Below are 21,729 nucleotides of genomic sequence, written 5' to 3'. Positions count from 1 at the left end.
CTCTAGTTTTGTTTTCCTCTAGCTGCGCTGCATTTTCAGGGCTTCTCTTTTTAGGGTGCGAGTGTGCTCATTATACCACGATTTTCATTAATCTTCTTTGAGCATAAAGGAGCAAACGTATCTAAAATGCTAGAAAAGAGAGAGTCCATAGTTTCTGTTACATCATCAAGTTGTTCTGAGTTTTTGTCTGTGCTAAAAAATTTAAATAAATCAGGAAGATTAGTCACAAAGCAGTCTTTTGTGGTGATGGTTCTATCATACTTGGAACAAGGTGTAGAATTTATAGTTTTAGCTATATGTAGTTATTATAAGAGTAATCTTGGGGGGTAGACTCATTTAAAATAAGGTTTAGATTTAGATAGGTTTCTGTCAAACAGAGCGCATCTAGGTTATGATCAGTGTTCATATCATTTACAAAAAGTGCTTTCGTAGAAAGGGACCTGATATTCAATAAGCCAAGCTTTATCAGTTGTTTATCCATATTACATCTGTTTTTATTTGTTGAACATCAATAAAATAGTTTTTCTTAAATTGGTTTTGTATTATTTTTTTTTCTATTTCTGGGAACAGATGCAATCTCTGTAGTGTGATATCTGGGTAAAAGAGTCTCTGAGAATTAACTTATTTCTGTGGCATGAAGCAGACGGTCGGTTTAGTCAGTCAGTCTGCTTCCTGATCTGGGCCCCAGTTAGTCAAATGCAAACTCTAAGATTATGTGTCATATTTCTAGAGAGAAGAGCAGCACTACTACAGGAAGGATGAAGACCATCTCTTTTCAACAGGTCGGGTCTGCCCCAAAAACTATGTTATTGTATGGCTTGTTCAGATGCAACTTTGCAATCCTAAAACATGCTGTCATATTTTATTTTTTTGTTTTAAATAGAAGAGGCTTTCTTTTGGCAAGCCTTCAACATGCCATACTTTTCAGATTGTACTGACATGAACTTTATCATTTAACATGTTAACTGAGGCCTGTAGAGTCTGCGGTGAAGTTCTTGGGTTTTCTGCCTTTTCTCTAAGTATTACATGGTCTGATCTCGGGGTGAAATTGCTGGGGTGCTGGGGTTTCGTTTATAAAATTTAAGACCAGCCAAGGAACAGATTTAATTAAATAGAGTGTGACTGTTTCATGTAACTGCATATGGATAGTGTAGACAAACAAACAAAAAAAAAGTAAATAAATGAGAAAGTAACTATAAATAAACGTTAAGAGGGCAAACTTCTATAGAGGTAAATGAAAGAGTGTAGGCCTATGTATACATATGTAACTATAACTTTGAGCAGGTAAACTTATATAGTGGTACATGGGAGAGCATAGCAAATGCATGTCTGCGATCACATTTGCTTCAACAGCAAAATAAAATTATCACATTATAGGCTAGCTAGAGAGATGGATGGCTCAAGGCAGTCAGAAGAGCGAAATGCGATCTCTTTTTTTAAGTGTCTCCCTCATTGCCCGCGCTGTGCCGCCCTCTGCTGTCTAGAGCGTGCATTGCGCTTCTCCCTCCGCAGCGCGAGCGCTTGTTGTGGTGTGACGTCAGAGCTGCAGCGGCCATCCACTGAAGCTCTGCAATGACAACATTACTGAGACATTATCCGCCTGCAGCCGTCTATGGCCAAGACCAAAAGCCAAGCTGTGAGTATATGATGAAGAACACAGCACAACACTGAATGAGAGGATGTCCTGGAGCCGCATCTTCATTCACACTGTCTAAATTAGCCACTTGCTTCTTCTAGCTAAGCAGCTTAGTGTTTTGGAAGGGGTTTCACTTTTGTTAGTCTTATTCTGTAAATATAAATTAAAATAATTTAAGTAATTTGTTTGTTTAGGCGTTTTGGAAGACGAGGGGGCACGGGCTTGTATGTTTCAGCATTCCCCAAATATTATGTTATGAAAAATCATAGAAAAAATAAAATAAAATCCGTGCTTTAACATAGTTCATTGTTATTGCATGTAGTTATGCCATTAGTTATATACAGTGTAATTTTATTGTAGTTACTGTGGTTGTTTTTAACATGTAGTTTGTCAGCTGACAGGCTAAAAACAAGCAGCAGTGCTCGTGAACATGCCAGAGGAAGTGACGCAGCAGCGCACAGTCGGTCAATGATGGATTTGTTTAATTTGTTTAAGGTGTCTGTATAGTCACCTCATGAAACCGCTCTCACTAGAGACATGTTAACACTAGATAAACAACAACATGATATTTAAACGGCTGTACATCAGCTAATCCAACTCAAAAGGCCACTCCGACATGATGTAAACAAATATTGCTCTTCATTAGTCCGACCTGATTATTAACACTAATTAGCCCATATACAGATTCGAGCAGTTGTACTAGGATACAACAGTAAAACGGGCTGCAGAACTGAAGAAAATTACATAGTTTTTTTTTTTTTTTTTCTTGGCAAGTTAGCATTTTATGTGTGTTTTAAAACAACAAAATTTAGAAAACAACATTTTACACTTTATGGTAATGGAAAACCTGGAAGAGTCATGGAAATGGATAAAATCTTAAATAATGTAAATTTCAATAACAGATTTTCTAGAATCTTTAGAAGCATTTATTCTCTTTTTAGTAAATAAGTGTGTTTCTGCCACATAAAAAAAATCCTTCCATTGATAATTTATCAATTATGAAATAAGTCAAATTAAATACTTTAAGTCATATTTATAAGATCAAAACATTGAAATTCTGACAAACAGTTGAAATTCTGACAAATTGACAATTATGCTATTTTAAGTCACGACAGTCAAATTCTGTCAAATGAAGTCATTATTTTATCTTGTAATTTTGTCTTTTTATCTTCTCATTATTATGGCTTAGTATCTCACAATTTCAACTTTATGTGTTACGACTTTATGTGGCAGAAATGGAATTTCATGTATAACATATTATTTGGCAGTAAAAAAAAAAAAAAAAAAAAAAGAAAAGATCATTTAAATATCTCATTCTAAGATTTAGATGGAAAATACACCACAGCAGTATCCATATATTGATGTTTTAAAACTTCTTATTTAGTATCACAATTTAATTCACTAAAATTTAGGAGCCAGAGGAAAAGACCCTGTAAATACTTCCACCAGATCAATAGCCTGGCGCTCATTAATACTACAGGTAATTAGAAAAATGCAGCTGTACTCGGAAAATTGTGTTATCACATGTGCATTAGGTTGTTGTTTGTGTGGCCACCTATTTGATAATGAGCCACAGCACATGCCGGAAATTCAAGACGCATCTCTTACCTACAAATGCACTGAATAAAACAGTTACTCAGAGTCATTGTGCACGGCTGTGTGTGAGCTAAACAAGTGTTTAAACTCCCAAAGACACGATCTGACATTTGCAGCTTGTATGTCTCGAGATGTTTGGCATCTACAGAGATGTTGTCACTCAGTGTCTCACAAATGTTTTAACAGCAATATGCAGACAGGCTAGACATTGTCTAAATATATGCTGTCATCTGTCTTTTTCTGTGTTTGATTAAGATTATGATTTGTTTTTTAAAACCTAAAAGCAAGGTCTTTGTCTAGACCTTCATGAATGTATTTTCCTCGTGAAGGCACTTTATGACCAGGCTTATGAACTGGTTTGCTTTCACGCTTATTTTGGCAGCCTGTCAACCTTTACTATAGTGTTCTTTCATGCATACAGTGCCACTATTTGCTTTTGAAGTCACCCAATGCTGGCTGTTAAAGATGTCATGTCAGGGTATTGTATTTGTTGACTATCAAAACTCAACTTCCTAATGTAGTTGTAAATGTGACTTCCAGGAAAGATGTCCGTTGTGCGATCAGATTACAGCGTGATACACTATTTTGATGGCATTGATCCTGAGGGAGGTGGAGGCCTTATTCCACAGCTTGTAATCATTACTGTTCTTTTAGCTATTGTGTTTATGCCACTCCCATTTATATTATTAATGTGCCATAAAGGAAGTGATGTTACCTGTTAATACTTGAAGTATGAAGTATCTGTTCAGATAGTTGATCCTTATGTAAACACACACTACCAGTCAAGTTTCTCATGATCTGATATTCTGTGAAAACATAATGACTATGTGTGTATTTCTTCAGAAACCAAATATTTTAATTCAAATTTATTTTTAAAATAATAATAAATAATAATAAAACTTTGGTATAACATAACTATGACAAAAAGTCATTATGAGATAAAAAGTTAAATGAAAGATTTATAGAAGTCATTAATATCGGCCAAAGTTATTAGATATGAAGTAAAAATTTGAATTTTAGAATTTTAAATCTTCTTATAATTATGGCTTAGTATTTCATAATGTTTACATTTTATGTTGTAAATATGACATTTTATGTCATAATTATGATTTACCAAAACATTAATTTATGTGGAGGAAATGTATTTTATGTATTCGAGATATAATATGACAGTGCATATTTTGATCATTTAAATATAAATAGTATTAATTAAAACAAATATATGTATAATTCTAAGAATTAAGATTATTTAGAATGGCTGTTTACCAAAAATGCATAACAGGGGAAGTCGTGGCCTGGTGGTTAGAGAATCGGACTCCCAATCGAAGGGTTGTGGGTTCGAGTCCCGGGCCGGCAGGAATTGTGGGTGGGGGGAGTGCATGTACAGTTCTCTCACCACCCTCAATACCGCGACTGAGGTGCCCTTGAGCAAGGCACCGAACCCCCAACTGCTCCCCGGGCGCCGCAGCATAAAAAAAATGGCTGCCCACTGCTCCGGGTGTGTGTTCACAGTGTGTGTGTGTGTTCACTGCTCTGTGTGTGTGCACTTCGGATGGGTTAAATGCAGAGCACAAATTCTGAGTATGGGTCACCATACTTGGCCGAATGTCACGTAACTTAATGTAATGCATTTTCTCATACTATTAATGACTTAAAAAATTATATTCTAAATAGTATTATTCAGAAATGAATGAATGAATAAAATAAATATATATATAAATAAATATTTTATAAAATCAAATAAAATCAAATCAAATTAGATGGTTTGTAAAAATGTTTGACTGGTGCTGCACGTCTGAGATTTTCTTATTTAGTACTTTATTTTTAGTGCTGTTTGCAGACAGTTTAAATTCCTTCTAGCTTTTAATGTATCATAATACTCTGTGTATATGGCATGATCTATTCTTTTTTGTGTGTGTGTGTGTGTGTCAAGCTCCTGCAGCATCCATATTGTCAGTTACAGGCAAAGGGACAGTCCTCTTTAGTTTCTGTGGTTAAGTGTGTTTGGCAAAGTGGTATTGGAGAAGTGCCTTAGCAGGTGTCTGGAAAGTACCAGGGTTTTACACTAATAACATAACCTTTTTTTTCTCTTTTTCTCTCTCTCTCCACATTTTTCATAGTAAACCAATGAGGACTGATCAGCCTGTTGTGGGGAAGCAGGTCTTCCTTTATTTGCATGGCTTCGGGTGTTATCTTAAAGCTAAACTGCCTCATGTTGATACAGATATACCTTTATGTATAAAAAATACATACATGCGCATATACTGTATATATATATATATATGTAAACAACATGCTCCTAATTAGATAGATGAATTATAATATTAGTCTTGTCTCTCAGGTTCCTCTTTGTGAAGATAGAAACTGATAGGCTATAAATGCGACATTGCCCCATATGAACATAAAATTGCATTTACAAGTAAATAGATAAAGATATACAGGGCATGCAAAATTTCAAAATCCCTGGTAGCTCTACAATACGTGCAGGCATTCTTCAGGTTTTAGTAGCCCAAAATGAATTTAACTAGCCCCAATAAAAAAAGACATTGGCTAAATTACTGTGGACAAATCAGCATGATCAGCAAAAACTAGTAGCATATAGGGATTTAATGATTCACCAAACTTACGATGCAATGAAATTCACAGATTACACAATACAATTTTCTTACAATTTGTTTATATACAAATGTTTTTACAAAATGAGATTTAACACCAATTATATATTAAAAGGTGTCCTTTTATTATTTCTCAGACAAAACGCTGCATATTTCTTTGTGAAATTTAAATGTTAAATAATAAAACTAACTTGAAATTTTAAAACAAATCCTAAACTAAAAGAAATCTATTCATATAAACAAAGGCTTTGCCTGTGTTCTATTTAAAATCAGAGGCAACAACTGCATTTGAATTACTATCCAAAAAATATGCTAAATACATGTTATTTAGGTTGTATAGTTTCAAAATTTGAAGCAAAAACAGAATGGTCTGATTTTAGCTTTGTGAATGAGACGCAAATGCCACTCTCTGACAGCAGGTGGCGCTCATGGAACAGCGGGTATTTATAGGCTGCTGCCCCTGACTGAAAGCACGTATCCAATATAATTAGTGATGGGAAGTTCGGATGATTTTACCGACTCAGATCTTTGAGTCTCATTTAGTAAAATTAACGAATCTTTTTTCGAGACATTTCGTTCATACACTACAAACAATAAAAAAACTTAGCTATAAGAAACTGAAAATATTCATTGTTTACCTGGGTTTTCAGTCTATGATTAGCTCACTTTCACCTCATATCTGACTTCTTCGGATTTGAGTCGATCATTCAACACCTGACAGCCCCATGCACTTAACCAATGCAGTCTGAGCTGGAAAGAGAATTGATAAATTAATCTCTCAAGTCTTTTGAATCTTTCATTCTTTTGTCACATGATGTGACAGAGTTGGATAGAGAAAATTGTTAATTTACAAGCTTCCATACAAACAGGTGCATGGTTTTTATTATTATTATTATTTTTATTATTTAGGGCGATTATCATCTTACAGCCACAACCATATCACCCTGCAGCCCAAGACTGTTCGCCCACTGAAGCTAAGTAGGGTTGAGCCTGGTCAGTATCTGGATGGGAGACCTCCTGGGAAAACTAGTTCTGCGTTTCCACCACAGGAACTTTACCCAGGAACTAGGGACTTTGGCCTGGTACTTGGTGTGTTTCCACCGCAGGAACCAGGAACTAAATAAAGTTTCAGGTAAAAAAATGCCCCTCAGAAAATCCCTGCTGGTGAGGTGGTACTTTTTCAAAGTTCCGGAACTTTCGGGGGCGGGACTTGGATGCTAAACATCCTGATTGGTTGAGTTCACGCAGCATTGGTTGAGTTCAACCACCATTTATTCGGATCATTTTCAAAATATTACTGTTATTGTGTCATGAAATGTAATTTTTAAAGTATTTCAGGTGAGAATGTAGTTGTTTAAAACTCAAATCTGTGGTCTATTTATAAAGACAGCACCTATTTAAAAATGTGTTTCGCCGATCTCGGAGACGGTGAGCTCCACGCGATCAGCAAGAGCTCAGTCCTCATGTATCCGCCGAGAGCAGCCTCACCTCTGCTAGACCTTCCGATGTGTGACGCTGACTCTGATGTCTCTTTAGTGGTTAAACATAAAATATAATTCGTTTTGGGTAAATCTAACAGGTTATCTTTGGTCTGTATTCAATGTATCTATATGTTTAAAATGAAAATAAAAAAGGCAAATTTATATAAAATTTTGTTTCATTGTAATGGCTGTATATATACACATATCCCTGAATTAAGTACATTTCTGCAGCTGTTATTATGTTTAAATGAAAACGAAAGGAGGCAGAGGTGTTTGATATCCTATTTCATTTTATTGTAAATATACAGTGAGGAAAATTGCAGTAGCCATGGTCAGCTGACTGAAGTTATCAAGTACGCTGCTGTTTGCAGATTTACCGGATTTGTGTCGTTGCGGACATCACACTCCCGAGTCAAATGCACAAAGTCTGAACTACCGAGGATGCACGTCCAAAATCAGCGTACTTTGTATTGAGAAACGCGCACAGACCTACATCACCAGTCTATTTTTCTAATCTTCCCGGTACTAAACACCACGGTGGAAACGCAGCAAGCAACAGGTCTTGGGGGAAAATAGCTCCTGATGAAAAAAGTTCCTGGTACAAATGTTCCGGGTAATTTCAGTGGAAACACGGCATCTGTTAATGCTGGAAGAGGTGTTAGTGAGACCAGTAGGTAGAGCCCTGCATGGGCCTCAAATTTAGGCCCGTGTCCGGCAGCTGATCAGAATAACCAGACCGAGCTCACCTTTTTTCCCCCCTTCTCCCAAAACAAGCTACTGTTTCAGCTATTAAAAATAAGTGAAAGTGACATTCAGCCAAGTATGGTGACCCATACTCAGAATTTGTGCTCTGCTTTTAACTCATCCAAAGTGCACACACACAGTGTGAACACACACCCAGAGCAGTGAGCAGCCATTTATGTTGCAGCGCCCAGGGAGCAGTTGGGGGTTCAGTGCCTTGCTCAAGGGCACCTAATGGTATTGCAGGTGGAGAGAGAACTGTACATGCACTCCCCCCACCCACAATTCCTGCCGGCCCGAGGCTCGAACTCACAACCTTTCGATTGGGAGTCCGACTCTCTAACCATTAAGCCACGACTTCCCTTGTAGTCGTGAATAGTAGAAAAATAAGTTATATTAAATTAATATGATGTATAAGTTAATTAATAAGTTAAGTATATTCATATAAGTTAATAAAAAAAACTAATTTTAACATTTTTTGTTTGTTAAATATAAATTCCCTTTCGAATGTTCACTCTCGTTATGCATGTATGGGAAAACTAATTTTTTCCTTTCTGCTGAAGCCTGATTTTTACACGTTTGTGTAGCTGCACAAACCAATGGCACTTCAGCCCACCAAAAGTGGCGGGGTGGACCGCTATATAAGTCGGTCCGTAGCGCTATTCATCAGATTATTCTCTTTCAGTAAAGATGATCATCTCTTCGCTGACTCTTCTGCAAGAAAGAAGCCGTGAAGAAGCTCTTGCTCTGCTCACCGCCATGGAAGAAGCCGAAAGCAGTGACGTAAGCATCACTGCAGGCATCCGGCATCCGGAGCAAAAGAGCAAATTTCCTAGAGCAAATTTCAGCACGCGTTGCTTCAAATGTTGCGCCGCGAGTGTGGTTCGTGCAAGGAACTCTTGCACGATGAAGATGGGCACAGCAAGTGCGCCGCCTGCCTTGGCCTCACCCATGCAGAGGCTGCGCTCGCTGATGGCTCGTGCTCTTTTCGGTTCCGCTGTTCATGGGCTCACTGAACGGTTTTCAGAGGCTCAGAAGACATGGCAGGCGCTGCATCACTTCCTCCCTAAACGCCCTGGCACCGCGGCTGCGGGCTGCCAGAAGAGCCCTGCCGCTCACCCTGCAAAGCCAGTACAGCAACAGCCTCAACGGTAGATGAAGCCAGGGATGAAGCAGCAACCCAGGCTGGCGAAACGCTTTTCCTTCCCGGAGGGTCAAGGTCATCAGAGGTTTTGTTCAAACTTCTGTCCCGGACAACAAAGGTATTGGTCAAGAAAATTCTCACACATATTTGCCCAGAGAATTGTTTTGACTGTGGATCTGAAAGAGGCTTACTTTCACATCCACATAGCCCCCTGTCACAGACCGTTCTTGAGATTGGCGTTCGAGGGAGTGACCTATCAGTATGCAGTCCTTCCGTTTGGACTGTCCCTGGCCCCATTCACTTTTACGAAGTGCATAGACGCGGCTCTGTCCTCTCTCAGGTAGATGAGAATCCGCTTATTGAACTACCTCGACGATTGGCTGGTTTTAGCCAGATCAGAACGGAAACTGAATGCTCACAAAGAACTGCTGCTCATTCACTTAGAGCGCCTTGGGTTGGTAATCAACCCATGCAAGAGCCAGTTGTTGCCTAGACGACGAAATGTCTTTCTGGGAATGGTTCTAGACTCTGCCCTAATGTAGGCGTGGATCTCGCCGGATCGGTCCCTGACAATTCAGTGATTGACGGCTTCCCTCGAACCAGGGACGACACGCCCCCTGAGGATTTTTCAGAGGCTGCTCGGCCTTATGGCCTCTGCCGCCTCTGTAGCTCCACTGGGCCTGCTACACATGCAGCCCCTCCAATTTTGAGTCCCACCCCACACTTGGCGGTTGAAGAGATTTCCGGTCAGGGTGAACCACCGCTGTATCAGAGCTGTGGCCCCTGGTGGACCACTCACCTGTTTCAGACAGGAGTGAGGATCGTCTCCTTAGTCTCCTGTATTCCCTCCTATCGGCCATCAAAGGCCACCACGTCCTGGTTCACTCAGACAGCACAACAGTGGTGTCTTATATCAATCCCCTAGGTGGTCTCAGGTCTCACGCCTTATACAGATTAGTTCATTGCCTCCTTCTCTGGGCACAGAAAGAACTCCTCTAGCTAAGGACGGTTCATGTGCCGGTCAAGATGAACCTGGGAGCGGACATGCTGTCCAGAGACAAGGTAGCCGAGGCGATTGGGTGCTGCATCCTCAGACGGTTCAGCAAATTTGGGAGACGAATTTGGGAGGTCTTTGGGAAGGCAGAGGTCAACCTCTTCGCCTCGGAAGACAATTCTCATCGCCCAACATTTTTCTCAATACAGATAGACATCCTAGCCCACGACTGGCCCAGAGCTTGCCTGTATGTGTTACCTCCTATCGCCCTGATTCCCCAGATCATCAGGCGGGTCAAGGAAACCAAATGCTCCCTCCTCTTAGTAGCTCTGCCCTGGAGGAACCAAGCTTGGTTTTCAGAGGCCGGCCATTCAATAGGCAGGAACGACTTGTCTTTAAATATCTGAAGGGTGCGAGGAGAATGAATCCTCCTCGCCTTCGGATTGTGGGACTTATCGATGGTCCTAGGGGCCCTAAAAAGGCTGACTTGCAACTCTTATTGCTTAAAACGGCCCTTCTCCTTGCTTTGGCGTCGGTTAAGCATGTGGGTGACTTACAAGTGCTGTCAGTCAGAGCCTCGTGTCTTGAGTTTGGGCTCAATGACTGCAAGGTAATTTTGAAACTGAGTGTGACGAGTGGGGCGGGGCCGAGTGACGTGGGAGCGAGGCCGGTGGAGTGATTGGAGATGAACTACACCTGTTCGACCCGCCGGTCTCGAGGCCCACGGAGGAGATGGAAGGATATAAAACTGGAGCGACGACAGTGAAGGACGAGAGAGAACCAGGCCTGGGCTTTAAGTTGTGTTTTGGTTTTTATTTTGTGCTCATCAGTCGTCCATGAGGGGCTGGTGCGCTGTTTTGTGTTTATTTTTATTATTAAAGTTTCATGTTGATTGTCCGCCGGTTCCCGTCTCCTTCTTCCGGATGAATATGAAGGTTTAAATCGTTACACTGAGAAACGCTTATGTTCCTAAAGTGCTCTCTACTCCCTTTAGAGTGCAAGTAATATCCCTATTGGACGGCGAGCAGGGACCGAATGCTCTCTGCCCTGTTAAGGCTCTGAGAGCCTATGTGGAACATTCTAAACTGTTTAGGCAGTCTGAACAACTGTTTGTTTGCTTTGGAGGCCGCCAGATGGGTCTGCTGGTTACCAAGCAAAGACTGTCTCGCTGGATTGTTGATGCAATAGCTCTGGATTATGCATCAGAATGACTGGAATGCCCTATTGGTGTGAGAGCCCACTCCACAAGGGGAATTGCCTCCTCATGGGTGTGATCAGTGAGATCTGTGCGGCCGCCGGCTGGATGTTGCCATCCACTTTTGCCAGATTCTATAACTTAGACATCCCCGAGCTGCAGGTGCGGATTCTATCTGTTTAAACCTCCCATGTGGGTAGTGGTTTCTCATGCCCTCAGCTAAGCTTAGGGCAAGATAATGCCTAAGTCACTTAAGGCCCTTATTAGTGCTCTAACACTGGGCTCGCAGAGCAGCACGTAATTGTTGTTCCTAGTGCGGCGTAATTGGATTAATTCCCATACATAACGAGAGTGAAAGTTCGAAAGGGAACTCTTCGGTTACTTAACGTAACCTTGGTTCCCTGAGATAAGGGAATGAGCATTATGTCACTTGCCACACTACAAGCTGCATGAATCGATGATCATCACTTCATTCGAATGATCTGATGAATGATGCTACAGACGGCCCCGCCTCTTTGGGAGGGCTGAAGTGCCATTGGTTTGTGCAGCTACACAAACGTGAACAAATCAGCCTTCAGCACAAAGGAAAAAAGGTTTTCCCATACATACATAATGCTTGTTCACTTATCTCAGGGAACCGGGGTTATATTAAGTAACCGAAGCGGTTTTGTTTTTTAAATTCAGTTCAATTCAAGTTTATTTGTATAGCGCTTTTTACGATACAAATCATTACAAAGTAACTTTAAAGAAAATTAAATTTCTACAATATTTAGTAGAGGCTTATAAGTAGTGACTGTCAGTTTATGTGCATATGACAGGATTTTTCAGAAAAATGATTACAAGACGTAGTCAACCTGATGATGAACATTATTAACAGCAATTATTATATGATGCAATCACACTTTTAGCAATATTTGTTAGTTCTGTATGTTGTTTCAGGGTTAGCATCATCTGAGGTCCTATGAGGGGTTGGCATCATCTCTTCTCAGGTGTTCTGGATCCAGACTGGAACTTGTGTAAATCCTAGTTACATCCAGTGGCAAAACAGAGAAACAAATAGAGACACCATTAGCGTAGCAGTGTTTGCTTCAACAAAGTAAAATTAATTAGTTTAACCAAAGATAAAGAATAAGAATGCGCATTTGATCAGATGCAACTGCAGTCACAAATTATGAGATGCATTATTCGAATGTTTTTAATCTAGATTTAAACAGAGAGAGTGTGTCTGAACCCCGAACATTATCATGAAGGCTATTCCAGAGTTTGGGAGACAAATGAGAAAAAGCTCTACCTCCTTTAGTGGACTTTGCTATCCTAGGAACTATCAAAAGTCCAAAGCGTTTTTTGACCTTTGACTTCTAGGACAACCAGCTAGAAGTGCATTACAATAGTCCAGTCTAGAGGTCATGAATGCATGAACTAGCTTTTCTGCATCAGAAACAGGGAACATGTTTCGTAGCTTGGCAATATTTCTGAGATGGAAGAATGCAGTTTTTGTAACATGGGAAATATGGTTTTCAAAAGACAAGTTGCTGTCTAATATAACACCAGTTATATTAATATAACACTAATATAACCAGATTTTTGACTGTATAGGAAGTAACAGTACATCCATCTAGTTGCAAACTGTAGTCTACTGGATTCTGTGTACTGTTTTTTGGTCCAATAATTAATATCTCTGTCTTATCCGAATTTAATAGGAGAAAATTATTGGTCATCCAATCTTTTACATTTTTAACCCTCTCTATTAGCTTAGATAATTTAGAAGTTTCATCTGGTCTCGTTGAGATATATAGCGGAGTATCATCAGCATAACAGTGAAACTAATCCAGTATTTTCTAATAATATTACCAAGGGGAAACATTTATATTGAAAATGGAGGGGGACCTAGGACGGATCCTTTAACGACCCACAAGAACGACCCATCACTAAATATAATGATGCACAGGAGATTTCTGTTCTCCACTGTATATGTTCACTTAAGACATAACAGACTGTGTTTATGAGAATACTTGAGAATACATAGCATCTCGAGGCCACGATATAAGGATGTCGTTACCTCGACAAAATGATCTTGTGACCACGACATAATATCACGTTCCCACGAGTTATTATGTTGTGGCCATGACAAAACTAAATGAAACGACCATGTCAGCTCAGGGCACCGCAGAAACCCGACTCTCTCAGAAACCAGCGTGTAGCTCCGAATGCCCACAAATGTTTTAAAACGCATGAATGTTTAAATTGGTTTGGAAACAAGTGCAAATGATTATCTATGATCCGTTTCACCCCTACAAGCGAGTGAACAATGCAAATCAAGATAGGAATTTTATATCACAATTCAAGAAAGGCCATGGGACGGGGCGGTCATACATTTTGGTAGCCTGACTGGAAAACACAATAGCCCTGGGATGTCAGGCTAGCGATTTTGCGAGCCCTGATAGATTTGTTTACAAGAAAGAATTCTACTGTAGTGGATGTAGTTGGATGTTTTTTAAAGTAAGCATCCAGTATTCACCCAAAAATGAACATTTTCTGAATATGGGGTCACCCAGTTTCAGGCCATCCAAGTAGAGGAGTTTGTTTCATCATCAAAACAGATTTGGAGAAATGGATCATTACATTACTTGCTCACCAATGGATCCTCTAAAGTGAATGGGTGCAGTCAGAATGAGAGTTTTAACAGCTGATAAAAACATCACAATAATCCACATGACTCTTGTCTATCTAGTAACATTAAACTTAACCAGGGTAAATATTTAACATTCTCTTCAGCATAAACAAAGGCAGGTGTGAGTGAATGAATGTGTGTACTCGTAATCCTGGGTGAAAACATACACAGCCCTCCCCTCTGCGGAAGCTCTACTGTACTTTATCAGCTGCTGGTTACTGCCACCAAGGTGGTTTTGTTCCTCATTGCACATGCAGCCACATGTCTGAGTCTGTGCTATGTTTGCTCTCTGTGTGTGTTTTGCTCATTCAGTACGATGCTGCTCCCATCAAGCCTAGCGTCGTGTTGTGTTCCTATGCTTCTTCATCAATGGTAAGGACTCAGCTGAACTCCAGGCTCCCTCATTGTCTCAGTATGGAGGTCCGCGGGGGTGAGGCAAGCGCTCAGCCAAAGACATCTACCATCAAGCCTCCACAATCACGCAAGAAGGAGGATTTCAGCTTTGGCAAAATTTTAGGAGAGGGTTCCTTCTCAACAGTGGGTACAATTTTTGTTTAAGTAGCCTGCATGTCAGAAGACTTATAAATAAAATGCAATAAAATGTTTAATATTTATTTCATAATTAACCATTTTTAAACAGATTTATATTATTTTGGTGGGTCCAAATAGCCAGTTTAGTGACCGATATTTTTGTTAGTTGAATAAAAGTAAAGATTTACAATGGCTTCATTGATTTTTTTGTAATGGCTGTACATATTTGAATTGCAGGTTGTGCTTGCAAAGGAACTGGCCACAGAAAAGGAATATGCAAGTAAATGGCATTATATTGTTTAAAATGTTATATATACATATATATATAATCGTAAATCAATTAATTAAACTGATGTACAATTGTTTTCCAGTGAAGATTTTAGAGAAAAATCACATGAGGAAAGAGAATAAAGCACACTATGTGATCAGAGAGAAGGATATATTGTCAAGCATAGATCATCCATTTTTCGTAAAGCTCTTCTTCACGTTTCAAGATTCCCATAAATTATGTATCCTTTTCAGAGTAAAACTGTAGTGTTGAGCTGTGAAACTGTGAAATGAAATCAGGTGTGTGTTTGTGAAACTCATTATTACTTTGTTAAAATGTTCTTAACTTCTAATCCATCAGATTTCGCCCTCAGTTATGCAAAGAATGGAGAACTACTTAGATACATTCGCAAAATAGGCTCATTTGATGAGACTTGCACAAAATTCTACACTGCTGAGATAGTTTGTGCACTCGAGTATTTACATGCAATGGGAATTATTCACAGGTAATTTACACTTTTGACCAACATTATGACCCTAGGAATAATTTCGTAATGCATTTTTTAAATATTCATTTGAATCTTTTACATTTTTTTAATTAGGGACCTTAAGCCAGAGAACATTTTACTGAGCGAAGACATGCACATTCAAATTACGGATTTTGGGACAGCAAAACAGTTGTCAGCAGACAGCGTTCAAAGTAACACACCATTATCAAATATTTTGTGGAATTGCTTTGCTCTGGTTGTTGTTTTTTCCTAATGACTGTCGTTAACTTCCTTCAACCCCCTTGTAGGTCAGGCATGAAACATTTGTTATCTGTAGATACACTCTCAAATAACATAAATATGGGACAGTCTATAATTTTTCTTTGTGCACATTTATGAGTTGTCAGCACAGTTATGGCCCCTGAAGATATGTATTGATGTTTTGCACACCTAAATCTGCTCTTAATATCAAGACTTGTCTTTACAGCAAGAGCCAATTCTTTTGTTGGCACTGCACAGTATGTTTCTCCAGAGCTGCTGACGGAAAAATCAGCCTGCAAAAGGTTTGTGGATTTAATGTGCATTTTTACTAGATTAAGATGTGAAAAAGTTGCATTGAAATTGTTTTATTTTCTGTGATATTTCTCTTTTAGTTCTGACCTCTGGGCACTGGGTTGTATAATCTACCAGCTGGTGGCTGGGTCACCTCCGTTTCGAGCCAGGTAAGTTATTGATCAGTTTAGCTTCAGTTCAATTAAACATTCAAAATAATGTGTTGATGATGCTTTGCACTTCAGCTGAAGTGCTGGTGGTTGATCACTGTTGTGAATTGCAGTTTTAAAAAACATGGTGTGAAATAACAGGAAGTGTTGGCTTTGGTGTATATGACTTGTTTGTGTAGACAGTACTAGGGCTTCTGAGGAAACCCCAACCACTGGGTCACATGACCCGCTTGCCGTTTTGGTTACATTACAACCAATAAATTGGCTTGGACAGCCGTTAAAAACAAAACACTTAACCACGTGACTAATTTAACCCGTTCGTTCTCTCAGCTGATTCAGAGCTCTTGGCTGCAAACCATTCAGTTGAGTTCAGCTAGTCATTTACTTTTGTCTTTCAATAGGAATGAGTACTTGATTTTCCAAAAGATAATAAAGCTGGATTATGAATTTCCTGAAAAGTTCTTCCCTAAAGCTAAAGATCTGGTGCAGCGACTCTTGGTAAGGATCTTTCTTTCCATTACCTATCATCACTTTCAGGCCACACGAGTTATGTTGAAGTACACTCATTGTTTTCCTTCTGATTTCAGTCTTTGGACCCTAGAAAGCGACTAGGATGTGAGGAAATGGGTGGGTTCAATCCACTGAAAGGCCACATGTTCTTTGAAACAATCTCATGGGAGAACTTGCCGGTTCAGACTCCACCCAAGCTGACCCCTTACCTCCCAGCCATGGCTGAAGATGATGAAGACTACTATGGCAATGTTAGTTAGATTTATCATACCCATTATGCTGAATACTATGTAAAATTACATATATAGAGTGTTTTGATTTGTTTGGTTTTTCTTTTCTTCTTTTTTGCGTTGTTTTTTTTTCTTTGGTTTACTTTTGGGTTATGTTTTGTTATGGTTTTTATTTTGTTGTTTTGTTTGGTTGTTTTTTGTTGTTTTTAATTTTGTTATTTTTGTTTATTTGTTTTGTTTAGTTTGGTAGTTTTGTTATGATTTTTACTTAGTTATTTTTGTATCTTTTGTGTTTCATTTGGTTTTATGTTTTTTTATTTTTTTATTTTTGTATCTTTGTTTTATGTTTCATTTGGTTTTGTTTTTTATTTTGTTGTTTTTGTTCCTTTGTTTTGTGTTTCGTTTGGTTGTTTTTTATTTACCGTAGGTGTTTTTGTTTCTTTGTTTTGTGTTTCGTTTGGTTGTTTTTTTATTTACCGGTAGGTGTTTTTGTTTCTTTGTTTTGTGTTTCATTTGGTTGTTTTTTTATTTACCGGTAGTTGTTTTTGTTTCTTTGTTTTGTTTGGTTGTTTTTTTATTTACCGGTAGTTGTTTTTGTTTCTTTTTTTTTGTTTCATTTGGTTTAGTTTTTTATTTTGTTATTTTTGTATCTTTACTTTGTGTTTCATGTGATTGTTTTTTAATTTACCGGTAGTTGTTTTTGTTTCTTTGTTTGGTGTTTTGTTTGGTTGTTTTTTTATTTACCGGTAGTTGTTTTTGTTTCTTTTTTTTTTGTTTCATTTGGTTTAGTTTTTTATTTTGTTATTTTTGTATCTTTACTTTGTGTTTCATGTGGTTGTTTTTTTATTTACCGGTAGTTGTTTTTGTTTCTTTGTTTTGTGTTTTGTTTGGATGTTTTTTGTTGCATTGTGTTTTTGTTTTAGAAAATAACCTCATGCATTATGTTTTAAGAAATCAAAATTGATCACTTATTAAACCTATAAAAACTGGGTTATACTTTACAGCTAACATTTCATGTTTCTGCTGGATGAAATCAAAATTGATCCTATTTACTTAGCACACATTAATAGTCTTGTGCAAGTTAATCCAATTGAAAATGACTCTGTTTTGTAATATCGTCAAGATCTAAAAATATGCTTCCCATCTAGAATGGTGTTTCTTCTAATGACGTCAGCTTGACGGCTTGTGCAGAACATCCTTATACCCTCTCCTCTGACCGTCAACCTGCTGTGAGCTAGAGATGGTGCTAAAGTCCAGCCCTGCCATCTATTTTGTTTTCTCATTTATTATTCTTTTTCACTCTTTGATACAATGTAAAATTGCCCACGAGTTCAGGTTAAATTAAAGTTAAATTTTTAAGTTTCTAAAGTTGGTTAATAGTACAAATTGCGAGCTCATAAATGCAGGCTCGCTGGTTTTTGTCACTGTGTTCTGATTTGCTGTTTTATTTGAATCCCGCAGTATGAAGATCTCCTCAGTCAGTTCAGTAGCCTGCGGGTGGTCCCATCCAGCTCATCTCAGATCGTCCCACTGAGATCCTGCAGCAATATTGACCAGTATGTCCATGACCTGGACAACAACTCCTTTGAACTGGATTTGCAGTTCTCCAGTGAAGAGAAACGACTTCTGCTGCAGAAGCAAACTAGTGGCAACCCTTGGTATGTTATAAATTCATTCAGAAATTTGTTTTCCTGCTCATAAACATTGATTCTGGTTAAATATTAAGTGACAGTGCATTTTAAAATCACATTCATTTAGTTATTACACATAGTAATAGAGATTATAAAGGGTTGCGTGTGTATGTGCTTATAATTATCTTTTTTATTTCTTACATTTCCTGTTAGGTTTTTATTATTGCATGTATTACAATGAATTCTTGATCATTATAGTTCTGTTTTCAACAACACCAAGTAGCACTAAATGCCAGCGTTTTATTAACATCTCCTATTTATTTCTGTCTTAAAGGCACCAGTTTGTTGAAAATAACTTGATATATAAAATGGGACCAGTTGACAAACGAAAGGTAAAACATTTTTATCCTTAGTTCTCATATTTTATGGTACCTAGAGTGAAAAACAGGTGCATGGTTTTCTTTTTTTAAAGCGCTGAATACAAAAACAAATAGCACCCTCTTTTGGCTGCAGTTGATAATGACAGTAAATGTATTTTACCCTATTTTGTGTGTGGTTTTTACAGGGACTGTTTGCTAGACGCCGTCAGCTTTTACTGACAGAAGGGCCACATTTATATTATGTGGATCCTGTCAATAAAGTACTAAAGGGGGAAATTCCATGGTCTCCAGAGTTGCGTCCCGAAGCCAAGAATTTTAAGACATTTTTTGTCCACACGGTAAAAATTCTAGTATTTTTAATATAGATACATAAGTAGTTTTATATAGATATTTCTAGAATTTATTTGTAGGTTATGATGTTACAGTTATTTGACTAATATTGCATTCACTAGAAGCTTTATGGATGGTATCAAATGAATAGTTAATTCAAAAAGTGCCATTTTCTGAAAATGTACTCCCCCCCCCCAGGACATCCAAGATGGAAATGAGTTTGTTTCTTCTTCGGAAACAGATTTGGAGAAATTTAGTATTACATCACTTGCTCACCAATGGATCCTCTGCAGTGAATGGTTGCCATCAGAATGAGAGTTCAAACGGCTAATTAAGACATCACAATAATCCACAAGAATCCAGTCCATCAATTAACATCTTGTGAAGAAAAACGTTATGAATTTATAGGAAACAAATCCATCATTAAGAGGTTTTAACTTCAAAACGTTGCTTCCCGCTAAAATATGAGTGCTTTATCCATAATATTGCTTTTTCCAGTGAAAATCTGGTCTGAATCAGGATCTTACAAACACATAGCTTTTCCCTTCACAAGATGCTGATTGATGGACTGGAGTTGAGTTGGAGTTTGGACTCTCATTCTGACGGCACCCATTCACTGCAGAGGATCCATTGGTGAGCAAGTGATGTAATGCTAAAAGTCTGTTTGGAATTAAAAAAAAACAATCACAAAAAAAACATCTTATCTACATCTAGGATGGCCTGAGAGTGAGTACATTTTCATCAAATTATAATTTTTTGAGTGAAGTGTCTCTTTAAATGTATGATACTTTGATAAACGCATCATACTGAATGATTAGTAAATGTAATTTATATGACGTAGTATTAACATGGTGCTCCAAGGTTACATATCCAGAGAGAAACATGGTAATATCATGGTACTTCTTGGGACTTTGCTAAATACTCCTAAATCTTTTCATAGTTTTCTCATGTGCAGCCAAACAGGACATATTATCTCATGGATCCCAGTGGTAATGCGGACAAATGGTGTAAGAAGATTCAAGAAGTGTGGGGAACAGTATATCACTAATAAGAAACTACTGGCATGCTGGGGCGTCAGAAGACCACTGGAGTCAAGGCAAGTCTTAAAGGTCTGAGTCCTTCACCATTCAACTACCAATCAGCTAGTCAACAGTGTATTTACGGGACTAGTGCATCAGTATTACTTCTTGAAGTAAAAATATGTTTTTCTTAGTGTTTTTGACATTTAGCAGATGTAATAAAAAATCAAAGATTAGTAAAACTCAGCAAATCCACAATCTGTACACCATATATGTGTATGTAGATATGTATACATGTATATATAGGAAGTATCACAAAAGCTTGGGGAAAAAATACTCAACCTGTTGCCTTTTAAAAAATAATAAGGATAGCTATAGAGGACACTCAAATGATCCTACAGGTCAAGTACATATTAAATTGATACACATATCATTAATATATTTATATTTATTCTCCAAGTCATGTTTTCCACCTTTATATTATCATATTACATGCAACTATCATCATCTGAAAAAGAATCACTTTTGAGCCGTTATATTTAGTCTGAAATTTACCCAGCAGTGGATTTATTAGTGTGAATGTGAAACATGTGAAACTTGCACTGGGTTCCTTAAATCTGCTGTTTATATTTGATTTATATTATAGTTTGATTTGAAAGTAAGTACTTGATTAGGTATGTTACCTAGTATACACAGCAAGCGAGCGGCGACAAAAGCGGACGGCTGTCAACAGTCATGTTTGGTGGTGCCGGGTGATTCTCTTGCAGTGTAAATATGGTGTTATACCTACGGGAATTGTGCCGGGAAGAGGATTGCAACTGTAAATAAGGGCTGTGTTTGCAGAAGCAATTTCTGATCACTTTATTGTACATTTTAAAAGGATGTAGGTCCAGCACAGACAAACGAAAATTCTGTAACTAAGTGAGAACCAAGCACAGAAGTGCGTTTTCCCTCTTCTGTTGTGTTTTCTCCTTGCATTTTTTGAGGAATTGTTAAATCATGTGTTTATAACACGACTAGGTTTGTCATCGAATATAACTGTGATGTACAGCTATTCAGACAGTAACACAGTGTTACTGGATTTGGACCTTCATAATTTTATTCTTGTATAAGATCATTTGCTGGCAGTGGCTCAGCCTGTAGTACCTAATATATTATTTAAATTCTAATATTAAGAGATTTTAATTGACTCATGTTCAGGGGCCACGTGTTGTAAATATTGAGATGTAAACCTCTTGAATGTAAATGATGGCTGTAATATTTTGCAAGAATTTTATGTGTCCTAATCAGGTCACTTAAATTATATCAGATTCAACGTTTATGCCCTCGGATATCTGTGCACCTTAATGATACTGAAGAATGTCCAGGAGAAAAATCATGCTAAGTCTCATAATAAAAGTGTATATGAAGAGTAAGATCTTTCTTCTTGTGTTTCTGACATGTGCGAGACAGCAGTGCTAAGACAACCGCTCCCAATATACTTTCCATGCCTTGTTCATTTGGCTCTCTCATGCATGTTTACATTTCTCAACATCTTGCAGCGCTGAA

General features: G+C 38.1%; 1 protein-coding gene across 3 annotated transcripts; it reads left to right on the top strand.

The window, feature by feature from the left end:
• The first annotated feature begins 1,514 nt into the window (after nt 1-1,514).
• Nucleotides 1,515-21,596, top strand: LOC132149953 (3-phosphoinositide-dependent protein kinase 1-like). 3 transcript variants are annotated; one of them, XM_059559209.1, is made up of 15 exons: nt 1,515-1,636; nt 14,386-14,610; nt 14,842-14,884; nt 14,976-15,113; nt 15,233-15,377; nt 15,474-15,571; nt 15,847-15,922; nt 16,013-16,081; nt 16,483-16,579; nt 16,669-16,842; nt 17,970-18,050; nt 18,283-18,479; nt 18,787-18,844; nt 19,018-19,170; nt 20,118-21,596. In XM_059559209.1, exons 1-15 carry the CDS (start codon nt 1,613-1,615, stop codon nt 20,208-20,210), a joined length of 1,671 nt encoding a protein of 556 aa, XP_059415192.1. In that variant the 5' UTR covers nt 1,515-1,612; the 3' UTR covers nt 20,211-21,596. The 3 variants fall into 3 exon arrangements, with proteins under 3 accessions (XP_059415192.1, XP_059415191.1, XP_059415193.1); XM_059559208.1 differs by having other exon boundaries at nt 20,103-21,596; XM_059559210.1 differs by lacking the exons at nt 1,515-1,636; nt 17,970-18,050 and having other exon boundaries at nt 14,335-14,610.
• Nucleotides 21,597-21,729: the final 133 nt, after the last annotated feature.

This window comes from Carassius carassius, chromosome 1, assembly GCF_963082965.1.
Source record: "Carassius carassius chromosome 1, fCarCar2.1, whole genome shotgun sequence".
Classification (NCBI taxonomy): domain Eukaryota; kingdom Metazoa; phylum Chordata; class Actinopteri; order Cypriniformes; family Cyprinidae; genus Carassius; species Carassius carassius.
This window is presented reverse-complemented; position numbering and strand designations above follow the sequence as displayed.

Bases quoted from the DNA above. Each gene is read 5' to 3' on its own strand.
- LOC132149953 (XM_059559208.1), top strand. From the start codon at position 1,613: ATGGCCAAGACCAAAAGCCAAGCT. The intron at 15,378-15,473 runs GTAATTTACACT...TTTTTTAATTAG, and splicing joins GCAATGGGAATTATTCACAG to GGACCTTAAGCCAGAGAACA. The intron at 18,480-18,786 runs GTATGTTATAAA...TCTGTCTTAAAG, and splicing joins CAAACTAGTGGCAACCCTTG to GCACCAGTTTGTTGAAAATA.